This window comes from Vollenhovia emeryi, unplaced genomic scaffold (genome assembly GCF_000949405.1).
Source record: "Vollenhovia emeryi isolate VEMERY1.0 unplaced genomic scaffold, V.emery_V1.0 DF939122.1, whole genome shotgun sequence".
NCBI lineage: Eukaryota > Metazoa > Arthropoda > Insecta > Hymenoptera > Formicidae > Vollenhovia > Vollenhovia emeryi.
Genome location: NW_011967244.1, coordinates 1,578,575 through 1,594,639, shown reverse-complemented (window position 1 = coordinate 1,594,639; position 16,065 = coordinate 1,578,575). Strand labels below are relative to the sequence as shown.

Genomic DNA, 16,065 nt, shown 5'->3' with positions numbered 1-16,065 from the left:
GTTATACATTGAAAGATACATTGAAAACACACCTTTATCTTATTTCGGTTAAAGGTGCCTTTTCATGGACGCGCGTCAAGACGAAAATGTAATATGTGTATAATACAATATTTCTCTCGACGTTACATATGAAATATTCGGTATGCATAAAATAACATGAAATTCTTGCAATGTAAAATATATACATATTGCATGTTTGGGATAAAAAATATTCCGAATGTATTTATTAACGGTCTCTTAAAAGTAAATCAAATCTACAAAAATTTTAAGTAAATTTAAAGTAATAACTTAACAAACGCATAACAACTTCAATGTTATTATATGCACCCGATTGTATATTCGGATACATCTCGTATATTCAACACAATTTTATATAAAGAGATCTATAAACTATGCATAAAAATTTTTTTCTCAGGATGTGATTAAGAATTATACGCGTTTTATATTCTATACGTACAAAAAAAAATAGATATTCCTCCATGTAACATTTGATGTTACCATTAGATAAACCTTAAAAAAGAATTAAAGCTCAATATAAAGTTAAGAAATACAAACTGCAAATAAAATAATAAATTTTAATATTCACTGTTCGACAACTTGGGAGGGAGATTAGCAGTCTAATATTTATCTCAAGCTACCCTGTACATACTTTTTCAGCGCGATCGATCTTTGTCTCGATACTAAATTAAATTTGCACGATTTCGTCGATCTCAGCGTCGCGTAAAATTTTCGTGAGACCCGCGGAAGGAATTGTACAAACATGCCGGGGAAACAGGAGGTAAAAGCGGATGCCTATCTCGTCGTTTTCCGATGACAGGAAATCGCGGATGGGACTTTCCCCCCTGAGCACGTCGTCCTAAACACTCTGATAGAAAGAGCGATTTTAGGTTCTGAAGCTGCATGATGTCTGGCGTACTTGCAATAAAATACGAGCCGCCGTGTTCCGCGTCGGACTCGATCTTTGGGAGTATTACAGGCCCCTGGATCCCGACAAACGTTGCTTAATATCAGGTATAAACATCGGACATTGGCACCGAGACCGGCAATCACTTCAGGCGTTTCTAAAGTTAGCTGTCTAGTGGGAGCGATTATTTCTGGACGCTCGATAGGAAAAACGTCGAGATAATACATACGATTACTCCCATTTAGATTTCTATAATACTTTGTTAGCTCAATTATTTCTTTTTTATCTATCATTTTATCAAAACTTTTCAAAATTACCGAATGCTCTTTTAACAACAGAATCAAGTCGATTTCTTTTCTTGTTAGCTATAACTAGAATCTACATTTATATGTCAATAGTTTTCAAGATTTGTATTGAAATTTAGTAAGTTAACATTTGATGCGAGAGGTGTAAATATTCAAAAGTACCTTGATGATTTTAAGAAATGAATTCAGATTTGCAAAATAATTTAATCTCAAAAAAATATTATTGTGCAAGTATTTTCAGAGTACCTAGCTATTAAATTTTGTGATGAACAATTCATTGGTTTAAGTAGTCTAATTTTGATCAATAGCTTGTCAGTATAAGGGAATGTACATTGTTGAATGTACGTGTTACCTAACTCTTAGTTGGTATTTACTGGGCAATAATAGCACATAATAATTGAGGCATGTATGTACATTCGTGTCAATTATTAAATCCGCAGAGTCCAAATTTATCTCTGTTTTGGCTGGACCACTGAAGGGCGTGATTGGCTTAGCGGACAGAGAGATCTGCGACTTGGCGGATTATTTTCGTGTTCAGGACGGCCGGATTCTTTATTCGCAATTTTGCGAAGTTATTCACGACAGCGGTACGAACGGTTTTTTTTTTTATGTAAAATGTATTTTTAGAAAATTCTCGATAATTATCGTTTCTCGAGCTTACACGGCAAATGTCAAAATGTTATCTCTTGATCAAAGCGAAAGCACCGAATCATCCGCTTAAGCGAGTTTCCAAGGTTAATTATGAACATTAACAAAGAAAGCTTAAAAGGGAGAAGTGGTGGGCAATATTACGAGTACTCGGGAGAAAAAATGCATTTCTTCAGGAAATGTTTTACTCTCGAAACGAGCAAACAGAAATTATAAACGAATCGTTAATACTTTATTACAAAATTATTTATTTTAGAAATAAAAAATTACTTTTTTATTCTTTGCATTTGTTCTAACTGAGCATGGCACAACAAATTTTGTCATTAAAATTCGATTAAATAAAATACCAACATTTTGCATTTTAGCTACTTTCTTCTTTTTATCTTGAGTCTCTCCTTCTCCCTTTCCCTCTTTCGCCTTTTTCGATATATATGTATAATATCCTTTTGCTTTTCATTTTTATTTTATTTTGTGCGTTTTATCAATTGAGATTTACTTATCTCTGATATGCATTTTACATATATACATATAATAATTCAATGTGATTGAATTGATAAAACAAGATATACGTACTGTATTACATTATTTTGTAATAAATTTCCGCAATATCTCTCGATAGTACCTGATTTTGGAAAGAACAAGACCCTCGTAACTGGTTTGGAATGGGAGGAACCGTTGCATGTGAATGTTCTGAGCGGCACGGAGACACGAAAATTGAATTTGATAATCACTCAAATCGCCGTCTTGGTGAGCAAAAGGAAAATTGTTCTTCGGCCATACTTTCAAGATTACGAGCTGGTACGTTCGACATAAATTATCCTTGAATCATTACGGTTACCGACGGTTATCACCTCTGTAATTTAGTCCTAGATTTTTGTATCCTTGATGGCAAGCATAATAATTATGCTAACCTTAACATATGTATATTCGCTGGTAATAAGTTAATATTTTTAAATGTATTTATTTCTTAGAGTTTCTATTGCACACATTAAGAAGCATTAGAGATTTTACTTTTGCATTTTTAAGACACTTTCTCACTCTAAAAAGATATTAATAAATAAAAGTAATACAGTCACTTAAAAATGAGTTGTTTTAAATGAAAGTAAGTAATAAGAAAGTTTACAAGCTTTTGATTCATTCTAATTGTAAGATGCTTTGTAGATTGCGAAGAATGTCGGCACGGTTACTCTCGCTCATTTTGGTCGGATTTTAAAATTTCTGGGCATCGTCCTTGGCGCTGAGGAGTTTCGTCTGCTCGTGAAGAGATTTGCCAAAGACGTTTACACTGTAAATTATGTAGCGTTCGTGAAAGCTGTCAATGAGGTCCAGCGCTATTTTGATGAGCATGGAATGGTGGATCTCGGCGGGGTACTACACTTGGAAACTCCCCTTCTTTTGCTTTTTTATAATCTTCATATATCTATTTCTTACACCTAGTTAGAGAATCGAAACACAATACACGTTCTCTTGGAATATACTCCAGGTTTTACTTTCTCCGCTCTATTTCGCAGGAATTGTTGGATCAATTTCCCGGTAGAATAATTACGGTTGAGCTGCCGAAACTCCCACGACCGGAAATTGGTAAGATCGCGCCCAGTCAAGTGTTCGGTAAGCAAACAGTGTTTCATCCGGTAATAGAACGGACGAGAGAGACGATGTCTACACCAGAAGTCGTTAAACGCATCCAGAGACACATTCTCGAGCATCGCATACGGATCCACGAGTTTTTCAAGGTTGTCGCATTTTTTCTTAAGGGTATAAGGGACCCTGTTACGGGCCGGGACGGTTCTTCTCCAAAAGAGTGAGATTCCACTCCAAAAAATTGAGAGAGTAACTAGCATCATAGTATAACTAGTAGGTCCACTCTGTCATTTGTTTCGTTTTGCGTCGATCCCTCCTGCGCACTCGACATTTTGTTGGTCCAGTCAAAGAGAAAAAAAGAAAATGTATTAAAGCTATACTACCACACGTACAACTACAGTACGTACACATGCAAAGACATGGCGGAATACCACGTGATCGGGACCGCAAAGATCAAAAGGGCCGACAGAGAGTGGATCTACTAGTTATACTATGCTATTATCAATTAGCGTATACCGAAATCTCATATACGCGCGGATTAATCGACTCATTACTTATACGCGTAACGATCTGTCGTTATTGCGTCCTCCCGTTATCGCGCGAGATTAATCTTAACAGAATTTAATTCGTTAATTAAGAACTGAACGATTTGGACAGTAGGGTTTCGAATATCTGAATGTCGGTCGAGTGACCGTTTCGCAATTTCGAAGAGCATTGGACGCTCTTCAGATATCGTCCTTGGGCCGTCTCTGGTTGGTCGAGCCGGAAGTCGATGCCCTGATCGCGCTTTACAAAGATCCAGAGGATCCCGATCGCGTGTGTTGGCATATGTTTGAGGATGATATAGATCGAGGTGAAATATAATAAATACAAAGTTTTTAAATATCCTGAGAACAGACGCTTTTTCCACTGTAACTGTAGTATCCCATACAGCACCAAAGCTTTCAGAAACATTTCGGAAAACATTATTGCAATGTTACAATGTTTCTGAAATGTTTCTGAAAGCTTTGGTGCTATATGGGATCTTTCTCTTGAAAGAGAAAAGGATAAAATAATAAAGTCTTTAGAAGATGAAGAGACGAAGAGATGAAACGTTTCGAAGATAAAGTGATAAAGAAATAAAATACTTGAAAGATAACGCGTTTTTTTGAAAATTTGCAACATTTTTATAACGATATTTAGATTATTAATTGCATAAAAAATAATGAAACAAAAAGTTTGAGTTGATTTAAATGAGAATATAATAGAATAAACAGATCGCAAATAAAAAGAATTTTTCAAAGAGCATTTTAGAACGGGAAAAACCGAGATCACTTTTTAAATGATAAATTATGTTGTACAAGAGATTTTATACAAGACTGTTGAGTTGAAATATTTTGTACACAGCTATAGCTAGTTGCTGTTAATTATAGCTAACAAACTTTCACGAGATGTCCATTTTGTTCGATACATTTATTAATAACAAAAATATATGCATTGTAATTTTATAAGTTGTGTCAATATATCCCAGTTTAAACGATGTTTGTTCTCCGTATATTTCCTCCTTATTTCTACTACCATTTTCGTTTTACTACCTTAATGCATATCGTTACTCAGTTTTCACCGTGAAAGGACTTGACAAATTGCCAAGCTTAAAAGTGGAATCACCGCCTCAAGAAATAGCTGAATTACCTCTAAGGGGCACATCAAATTGGCAGTGCCAACCGAGGAGCGTGAGAGATCTTTGTGAAGATATCTTGCAGAGGGTAAGGCAGCGAGTTGAAGAGAGGCGAGTTCTCTTGAAGCAATTTTTCAAGGATTACGACAAGTACTTATCACTTCAAACAATTGTTAACGAAATGGCATAAGGAAAATTTAAACAAAGAACCTCTCTATACATCTAATACTTAAATTGTATAATGTACATGTACAATTAATGAGGACACTAATTTTAATATAATAAAAATATAATAAATAATTTAATACAATATTGCTTGGAAGATCGCCCTGTTCATTACCTAAGAGCTTCGTGTACGATTAAAACACAAATAAAATATATTGTTAATTAAAATATAATCAAGAGGTATTAATAAGTTTTAAACCAATTGAATCAATTGTATTTTTGCAGACATAATTGCGGTCACGTGACGCGAGCTCAATTAAGACAAGTCCTTATCACGGCAACCATACTCTTGTCTCCGGAGGAAGTGTTTGCTTTGGAGCAAAGATACAATGACGATCTGGGCTTCAACTATACTCGGTTCCTGCAGGAACTGGAGCTCCAGCCGATCGTAGAACCACTGTACCATCGCATGTTGGGGGATAAAAGGAGACTTAATGCTGAAAAACCACCGTCTGAACCTCACGAGGACGAGACTAACATTGTATTGATCTTGGCTAAAATTAAGGCTAAAGTCGTGCGCGAAAGAATCAAAGTAATTTATATTTGTCATTAATTGATTGTCAGAGACAATCGACTGAGTCAGAATTAATTCGCCAATCCTTGCCTGCTTGCAGGTCCTCGAATTTATGTGCCAATTTGATAGACTTAACCAGCTTGTTATTGCGAAATCTGATTTTATTAGGAGTCTTGATCAGCTACGCTGCGATTTGACAACCGCCGAAGTAGATACGATTACAAAAGTTTTCCAGGCCTCCCTAAAGTACGAAGACATTATAATATTGAAAATAAAAGTTACTTTCGAAAAATCAGAACAAATCGATAGGAATAATGGAAAATATACGTAGGAACAGATATACATAAAAGAGTATATTTTGTGATCCAGCGAAATCCTAAGCAACTTTTATTTTCCGAATTATTTATCACTTGTCTTCTTTGTACACAAATTGTTTGATTTTATAAAATCGCAATATATTTCTTCGCGTTTCTTACCGAAGGCCCGACTTCGTCGAATACACGAAATTCGCAACGGTCGTGGAAGAAGCCGTTACGACGGGGGGCTTGGAAAAAGTTCCGCTCGTGATCCCCTTACAACACGTGCCCTCCGAGGCAAGCGGCAGAACCTTTATGAATTTCGACGAACGACAGACGGTAGCAATCGCGATGGATAAACTGTGCCAAACGCGGAAGCCGAATCTGGAGGAGATTTTCAAAGTGAGTGCAGCTGCGATAAATTATATTGCAACACACACGGTAAAATCAAACACACAATTTAAAAAAAATGTATTCTTCCTTTCTCCTTTTCTCTCTCGAGGAAAAGCAGCAGCGATTTGGTAATTGTGTATTCTTTAGGACTACGACAAAGTGAATACCGGCACGGTTTTCAAGGGACACTTGATTAGAACATTGTCGGCTAGGCGGATGCTAGAGCTTATCAATAGTAGAGAGTTGGATGCCGTTTACAAGTGCTTCTCCATTGAAAGAAATGGCCGCTTGGAGTTCGACTATCGAGCTTTCCTGCGCGCTTTGCACCTGCTACAAGACAACAAAAAAATCTTGCCCTTTTAGAAGACGCGGCTGATCTGGTTGCAAATTCAGAAACTGACAAAACCTCCATGTTGTTATGTCAAAACGTCATGTTAAATAATTTAAGTGAAATTGCTATGCAGTCGCAACGTACACGAACATTACAAGTCCCGTGTCTTTAAGTATTTATATGCGTCACGTAGAGAAAAAAGTAGAGAGAAACAATTATCTAATTTTTTAGATACTTTTTATATGTATATAGAGGAAAGTTCTCTATTATGAGGTAAATTCCTAATATGAGGTAGCAGTATTTGTGCTAAATTAATAGGCATCAACTATTGATTTTATCGTGAATTTATTGTCTTTGGAGTGAAATCCGTTTAGTGGACAATTCATTGTTAGATCGTGCAATCGTTGTGAATAAAGATTTGTGATTAAATTTTTATATTAAAAACCTGCTATCTCATATTAGAAGCCTATCTCTTAATACAGGACTTTTCTCTTAATTTTCTTATTCTTACATATTTTTGAGGTGCTGCGAAAAATATGTCTATTAACAAACAAAATATTTGTGTTTTTCTTCGTGTAGTCCTCAATTTAGACTAACTTAAGCTTAGAGAATGGACAAAATATAAGACATGTTTATTTGGGTGAATTATGAAACTAGTCAAACCAGCTCTTTCGAGAAGGAGAACTTCTTTTTTTGTTCCACTGACGTTCGTGCATCGAACTTTTATCCTTATATAAATTTATCCGGGTTCCAAACCTGCTTCCTAGACTCACGATCCGATTGAGAGGTATAAAAGGTATAAGAAGGAGGAACATCGCGTGGATCACGGTAATCTTGATTTCCGACGATTAGCTGCCACGTCGAGCACTAAGGTGAGATATCTTTTTTCTTTCATAATTTTACTACTCTGTGTAATTTAAAAAATTGTTATTTAGCAATTTAAATATTTCGAATAAGAGATTTTAAAATAAAGACAATGCAATTTGCAATACAAATCTAATTTTCAAAAATATACATGTACGTGAAGATAATAAAAGTACTCAAATAATTTTTATATTGTGCATCGTGTACATGCATATATGTATACGCATATGTGATTAAACTGTCTAGTTAGATTTATTGATTAACATTTTTAAACAAAGATCCCGAAATAATTATATTAGCTCCAGTTCTGTAACATAGCGCCATCTCTTTAAAACACATCAAGCTATTATTAGGGTAGTACAGAAATAATAACTCTATAATTACCATATGCAAAAATAGAACGTAAAATATAAATGTTAAAGTATTTAATGCATTTAAATATGTTAATATATATAAAGTTTGTGCTAAAGATAATAATACTGCAAAGAGGTATCATAATTGATTTTACGATATAAATCTTTAAACGAACAATTTTATGACTTATGTCGTAAATAATTAGTTTCTTTAAATTAAAAGCGAAAAAGCTGGTATCAATATTTTTATATCATTACAAAATTATAATTGCTGTATTATTTTATCGAATTGCTTCCTCCCTCGTTAATGGATGGCGCCACCGATACAAATCTGTTAAACTGGTACAAGAGACTTCTGGAGTCATTATATCAGTTTTTTTTACATACATTTAATATTTGCCATAAATTAAATACAATGATATCTCCAATTATATTCAGCTAATCGGGTAAATTAAAAAGAATTAAAATTAAATAAAAAATTTTCTAACGCGTGCTTTCCCTTTGCATTTAAATTAATTAATCTAAATTTATAATTAGTTAATCATCGTTTCACTTAATTGCTTTTATAACACCTCGTTTGTATTATACAAATTACTAATTGGGATTAGAAAGAGTTTCTTAATTTCAAAACATACGCATACATAGGTACATTATACGTGGGGCGATGTGAAACGAGTAAGACTTGAGCAAATGTCAACATCGCGCTTGCATTTAAAGTATCGGTTGCGCCGTCCATTCTGAGGAAGTAGGAGCGGCTACATTTTAGATGATAGAAATTGCCGAAGCACGCACATTAGCTTCGCCAGCACGTACGACTCGCTGGCGGAGAATAATTTAGGCAGATAGAAAGTCCACCGCATGCTCCTTACGACAGATTAAAATGTCAAGAGAAAATATATGACGAATGTCGTTACTGGTACTCGTCACTTGCAAAACTAGAAAATCTCTGCAATTGTGTGCACCGTTGAAATGCTCTCCTAGTGTTGTTCGCTGTGTATCTAAGATTCTTGATTTTGCGCGACAGAGAAACAATGAGGCTCGTGGTGCTCCTTTGCCTGATCGTTGCCTCCGTCGTCGCTGGACCACCGGGTGGACTCTCCGAAGATTCTTTGTCGCCTCAATGTCAAACCCCGAAGTGCCCAGCCACGGGAGTCAAGGGTGACTCGCCGATCACTTTGCCTTACCCCCTCGACTGCCTGCAATATATCGTCTGCGAGGAGACTGGCCCTCGCACGGTGGCGTGTCCGGAAGATTTGGTCTTCAACAAGGTAAAGTCTCCTCCCGATCTGGGATTCGACCGTGAATCTTTTCCTCTAGCGTGGACTCGTGAAAAGTGAATTTTGAATTCTTCAATAAAATTTTTTACTCGCGCCCTTGAAGCTAATTGTTGGAGATCCTGACGCATTGCGCCAGTAAAGTACATCTGAAATTAATTTTATCTAAATTTTATTAGGATTCATTGAATCTTAAGAAAATTTTTTATATGCTAAAACAAAATTCTCGAAGCTCGTCGTGTTTCTTGCGGAACCCACGTTCGAAATAAAGCCTCGAGACATACCGCATTGCGCCGCGATTTTAAATTGCCATTTAAAAATGACAATCACTCTTGATTTCAACAGTCGTGTAAAGAGAGAGAGAGAGAGGCGCCTAGTCAATTTTTAAATCTCTAATTTTTCAATGTGTCAACTGGAGCAAACAGTGAAGTTTTCTACGAGAGATTGTAGTCTCGAAATTCTCAACGGGCGATATTTTGTACGTTTGTATTACGTCCGTCGAGATATGACGTTTTGCACGATGCTTCACGGACTATCCGGAGTGTTGCACATTCAGTGGAAAAGAAAACTCGCCCACTGCATTGATCGAAGAGAGTACTCCGCACGAGAAACAGGGGTGATTTCATTCATCTTCGTCGGCCTTTCACGATGCGGTGTGTCATCAGTTCCTTATCCATGTGCACCTAGTACACACGTCGTACACTGTAAAAGAAGTGTATAACGTTACATAAATAGAGAAACAACTACTCTGTTAATAACGGAAATGTATGAATTCATGCACTTTTACATAAATTTTAGGTTTTTTACTCTCCTTGTGTAAATAACTGTTTACATATGATAAAAACTTACAAAAATTACAAAACTAAGAGCAAGTTGCTTACTTACTATACAAGGTAATAATTTTATGCACAAGGTAAATATCATTTGTAAATGTACATCTTTAATAGACGGTCCCAATATTACCTACTGTAATAGATGTATATGAAATATGTTATATGAAATTTTCTTAATGTAGAATATCTCTTCCACCATTTGTTTCCATAACGACGTGTCAACCTGTATGGATATTTACATATTAACAATTTGAAAGTTTAACTTATGAAAATATTCTATGCTATCTTTTTGTAGTCTTCGCAGAATAATTGTAATTTGTTTTTTAAATTATTCGCGGGCGGTAAAACATCGTCGATCACCTTCTCTATTTCAGTAATTAAAGCCAGAAGTGGTTTATTCTCCGTTATTAAATTATCTGAAAGATTGATTTTACTTGGAAGGTTCTTACAATTCGGAATTGTTAGCCGCTAAGATTAGGCGAGAGGGTATTCTGTGTCTTACGAGTTAGCGTTTGTCGTGTTATAACAAATCAATAAGCACGTACGAGGCAAAAGCGAGGAATCGACCTTACTCCGAAACACGACACTGCTTTTGTGATCTACAAGTGCGTCACGTGTGGACTCTCCAAGAGTCGCGGCCTCGTATCACCCTACGATAACCGAACGATAGAACCCTCCCGCGTCGTCGTATCCAGTTACGAGCCGCACGGACGCACGTGCGTATTGTCGTCTCCGGGTGCTTCACCTGACACGTGGCCGGGCGAATTTCAATTCGCCGCTTCTCCACGGACGTCGGTACTTGACTTCGTGACAAAACGTCGGGGTCGCCTGAACCCCCTCGACCGGTTGTCGTTTTTAATCTGTCGCCCTTTACTCGCGTGCGTAACAATCGCTCCGCGACATGGTACCGCGTCACGCTCGCGAAGGCACGAAAGCGGTCCTTCCAAAAATAGAGGGGAAACTGCAGGAAACAGTAGGGATTTATTCCGCGATGTCACGGGAGGTTCGAGCTTCGACATCGGAAATGTCTGTCGTTGTCGTTAAGGTTTATCTTTTCTTTCTCTTTCCTTTCCTCCCCCATTTAAATTCCCCAAGGGCCGGTTGCTCCAACCTCTTGCGCCCGGTCTTTCATTTTCTGGTTAACTGTTAACCAGAAGTTAGTCGACTCTCCATCTATTTCTTTGTTATTATCTAAGTTATTATCTACGTCTTCTTGTTTCAGAATACCGGTATGTGTGACACCCGGCGAAACGCGAACTGCGTGCCTTGTTGGCAAGGTTGAGCATTTATCGATGCTGCAGAAGATATCTCGGCATTTCTGAAAGTATCTTAAGAAGTACGGGAATTTTAAATCTAATAATCACAGCGCATATCGCTTATTGTTTATTTGCAACGCAAAAAGAGAATGACGCTTCATGCATGAAGCGTCATTCTCTTTTTAAAGACATGTCTTTACAATTTGCGTGCGATGTACGATATACATATATGTATAATATATAACATAATATATAAATGATGCGATTATAAAGGTGCAAGGGCATACAGCCATCACTGTATTCATACATAAACGATATCTGTATAGTTAAAGACGTTGCATTACAGGATGCCTCAGGGGAAATAATAAATGGCATTCCATAATTTTATGCGTTCATATTCCTACTCGGTCTGAGAAATTTATAACCAATCAATTTGCAACTTTCACGAAAACGCGGCAATTTTGTTAGCTACACATTGCTCAGATCGAAATTTTGGATCAAATTGTAGCATCGTCAACGCCAATCTGACAGATGTTTGGTAGCGACCTTTCTCGAAAAAGCCTGCAACTATTTCTACACGCCATACTGCTCTTTTTCTCTTCTTCTAGACTTGGATTTCTAGACTTGCGTTTATTAGAAGTAGTCTTTTTTCTAGGCTATTAATCATAGTTCTAATTGCACGATATTGTTCTTATATGTTGTCCCTAGAGTATGCTGGTCTCATTTTGTATATAGTATATTTATTGTAGAATTCTTGTATCAAGCAAATATTGTCGTCAAGTGTACAAAAAATTAGTAATTTTTTGCTCGTTTTTTATATAAAGTCGACCAGCATAGTCCAGATTTTGCTGCGTACTTTAATTCCGTAAAAGAGTTTTGCATTTCTATAGAGCCAATTAAAAGATTACTTCTAACAAAGAATGTCGACAAAACAGACGGCTTTAGGATTCCCTTAACGTTAACGTTTATTTTAAGTTTACTATTACTTGTCAGGAGAAAAAATGTTTTATTTACGTTGTAAAATATTTAAAACTGATATCTGTATTTATGAATTTGGTGTAACGTGACAGCAGAGCAGCAATTTCTAACTTGGCAGGAATGGGTCAAACGATATCGATCATGCAAAGTTCGAGAAAGAGAGAGAGAGAGGGGGTGGAGTGAGGGAATGTGCTGCTGCAATCTGTCTCTTCAGTATCCCAATCTGGACTATTCTTGCAATTATTTGCACTTGCTGCGCTGTCCCAGTCCAGGAAATCGATCATATTTCCCTGCGCTCTATGTTGACCTATAACAAACGTGACTGTTACTCAGCCATTAATAGGTTTTCCTCGCCTCTCGGCCGCCGCAGTTTTGACGTCAGCATTTTTAACGCCGTGATACTCGCGCGCCTTGTTCTTGGCGCTCACCGCTGAGCGCTATCGGCGCAATTTTGAAGTTTTATAAATTATTCTCGAGGAGTACGACCCTCAAATTGATGTCGTAATTCACGCGAGTAACGAGATTTGTACTCGCGCGAGATGCTCCAGTCGCTGATGCTGTGTCGCTGATGCTATTGTCGACCTCCGTCATGTTGCAATAAGGAGGTAGATGCGTAATAAAAATTGAAATACTTCCTTTTCAACGGACAATGATCATGATAAACAATAGATAAGAAAATAGACAGTTTAAAAAAGTAAGTATAGGTATCTCGGAGATGTATTCAATTGTTGAATACATTCGCGCTACGTACGAAAATTTATGTAGCTACTCACAAATTTGCATTATTTTGTAGTTAAATTCGCCTCGCGAGAGAGATCGTCTTCGTCACGGAGGAATAACTAAGTGCCGATGTAACAACGCCCACTTTAACCCGGCATCGTTTCATAATTTGGCACACCTGGCGACACCCCTTGAATATTTCATTTTGCTCAGAATCCGATTTTCGCCCCCGCCGCAATGATACGCGTCGCTTTCGCAGTTTTTTTCCCCCCCAAAGTAATAGTCAGTCGCTTCACGGAACAAGCCTTCGCCCACTTGATTAATCGCGGTGATCCGAATGGTGGATATATATGTTTTTCGGGGTGATCGATTCGCCAGGTCGTGCGCCTTTCTTCCCTATCGATGTGCTCGCCACCCCCGCCCTCACCTTCGCCACCCATCCCTACCTGACGCCCCCGCGAACTTCTGCCCACGCATACCTGGAGAATCCGAAACGTCGTTGCAACGTCAGCCCGGGAAATTACAGTTGATAACTTCGAGGCGATAAAAAGTCGAAGCCGATTTTTCGTTGAAACGTATTTAATCGGTAGATTTGCACGCGAATAACAAAGTTATCATTGTCGTTTCTCGTCACGTGTAAACACAAAACCATAATAATACGCAAGTGGGCAACCTTGAGACAGGCAGTGATAAACTCTCAAGCGTGTAGGTAACAACTAATTTGCCCGTCTCCGCGATTCGTGCGGAAGTACAACGCGACAATCGTGCTTCGAATTAAATCGCGCAACTTAACAAGAGCAATCCAAGATTTATATAATTTATTGCGAGGCAATCGTGTGTACAGCGTATATATAGCGATTGCAAATCCTTGATGACGAGACGCAGGCTGCGCAAGCGATCGGGGCAGGCGGTCCTTCAGAAGAACGTCTGGTCGAGGCTTTCCAACTCGAAGAATGAAGACGAGGAGAGGAGCGTCTTGTCGCGTACGCGTTCTCCGGAATCGGTGCTGTTCGAGTCGCAACACGTGGACCCGCTGTGCGGCGATAAACTCAGTCCGGAGCTCGTCCCCAGCCGACGTACAACGAGGTCGGAAGACCTCAAGGACGATCGGGAGATCGAAGATGGGGTCGTCGCGCGGATGTTGAAGCAATCGAGCCCGATCTCGCGCAAGGGCCACGAGTTGGATCTATCGCTGTGCGACTTGAAGCGCGGTGACGAGTGCATAAATGGCTTTCCCAATTTAGAGGACTCCAGAGAACGCGAGCTCCGGGACGCCACCAAGTCGATCGTCGATGACCCGTTCGACCTCACGAAAGACTACTTGTTTAATCTATCGTCCTCGAGCAACGAACAGAGTAACAACGGAACCGTCGGCGAGACGGCCCGTCGAAGTGTCTTGGGGTCTCGCTTGGAAACCATTCCATCGGAAACCACGACGCCTCGTATCGGCCAGGTGAAATACTGCCGCCGAACGACCTTGATGTTCGGGGACGAGGACGAGGAGAAGGTGGCCAGGCACCGGCAACCGGCATCCCGCGCGAACACAGCGGATTCGCTTTCCGCGGGCAGAAGGAAGGGCAAGGGACGTTCGTGTCTGCTAGATCCACCGATGTTCTCCGATGAAGCGCGCCGGGACGACGGTATTCCGGAATCGGCGGTCGCCTCTGAACTGTCCGATCACGATGGTGACGGCGGTTCCCCGCGAAAGGTATATCTGCCGTCGGGTAATATGAGTATTGTACAGTGTTTCTTGCTCGCGACATTGTAATTCAATACGACATGCATTGAGGAAAGATAGAAGCCTTGTGTGGAATCTTGTTCGAACTCTCTAAGAATCAATCGGCGAATTATTCACTGAAGACAGTGAACAGTCACGGACTCTTCAGTGGTGTACTTATAACTGCGAAGTGACCACTCGCTGTTTTCACTGATCGACTTTTAGAGAGAAAGCAAATACATTTTTGCCTCTCCGGTTCTTGATTTTGCAATGAGTCGTCGGACGTGCGTTTTCACGCAAGTATGAATTTACGCTCCTTCTAACGATAATTCGAAATCCTCTTCTCCATGTTTGCGAATAATTAGATAGAACATCATTGGGACGACACTCCTTGTAAGCCCAAAACGCCGCAAAACGTCGCAACGCCTCGAGACTCCCGCGGCCACGTAACTCGAAGAAACACGGTAATCGCATGGCTGATCGCTGCCTGCATTTGGCTGATACAAAAATTGCTGCATCTCGTGAATGCCGTAAGTCTCCTGAAATTTGTGCAAATGATTCTCGGTTCCTCGCTGCGGTCATATTGAATTATAGTCAAATCTTTTACGTTAGACACAAAACTGACGTCAATTTTTTTTTCAGTGTTATAACAAGCTACGACAGAAACTGACTGTGGTCCCGCCCTCGTCGAATTGTTGCACTGAGAAATTTGATTGTCTGATGGAGACAATGAGCTCCCACAGCGAGATGTTACACGTAATGTTGGAGAAAATGACGCGACTCTCCGAAGATTTTGTTCAAGTAAGACTAGAAGACCTTTCGTATTCAGCGTTTGAATTTCACATTGCGAATTGAAGCACAAACGACGAATTAGAATGTCTGTACTGTGAATAAGATTTTTTACGGAAATATAAATGTATAATATATTTGTATGTTTATAAATCTATATATTAATATTACATCTTGGTTCGTTGTAGAAACAAAGAACCACCGAAGCAACCCTTAATGCTCTGACAGCCGAGATGAACGTCTTTCGTGAAGCTAATAAAAAAATGACGGACGATAACGTGGCACTGCTACGGGAGCTAAAGAAATTGCACGAAATGTTGGCAGTCGAATGAAATCTTTACCTACGGTCACTTTACTCTGCTCAAGTTCTTCATCTTCGCCTCCTTCATCTTCACCACCGCCGCCACCACCTCCTTCTCCTCCTCCA

General features: G+C 38.8%; 1 protein-coding gene across 1 annotated transcript; it reads left to right on the top strand.

Annotated features, from left to right (window-relative positions):
* The first annotated feature begins 760 nt into the window (after positions 1-760).
* Positions 761-6,886, top strand: LOC105570096. Its single transcript, XM_012027061.1, has 12 exons — positions 761-778; positions 888-1,011; positions 1,650-1,910; positions 2,477-2,655; positions 3,019-3,225; positions 3,369-3,590; positions 4,099-4,291; positions 5,035-5,245; positions 5,546-5,852; positions 5,935-6,080; positions 6,316-6,532; positions 6,671-6,886. The coding sequence occupies exons 1-12, from the start codon at positions 761-763 to the stop codon at positions 6,884-6,886; spliced, it is 2,301 nt and encodes a 766-aa protein (XP_011882451.1).
* Positions 6,887-16,065: the final 9,179 nt, after the last annotated feature.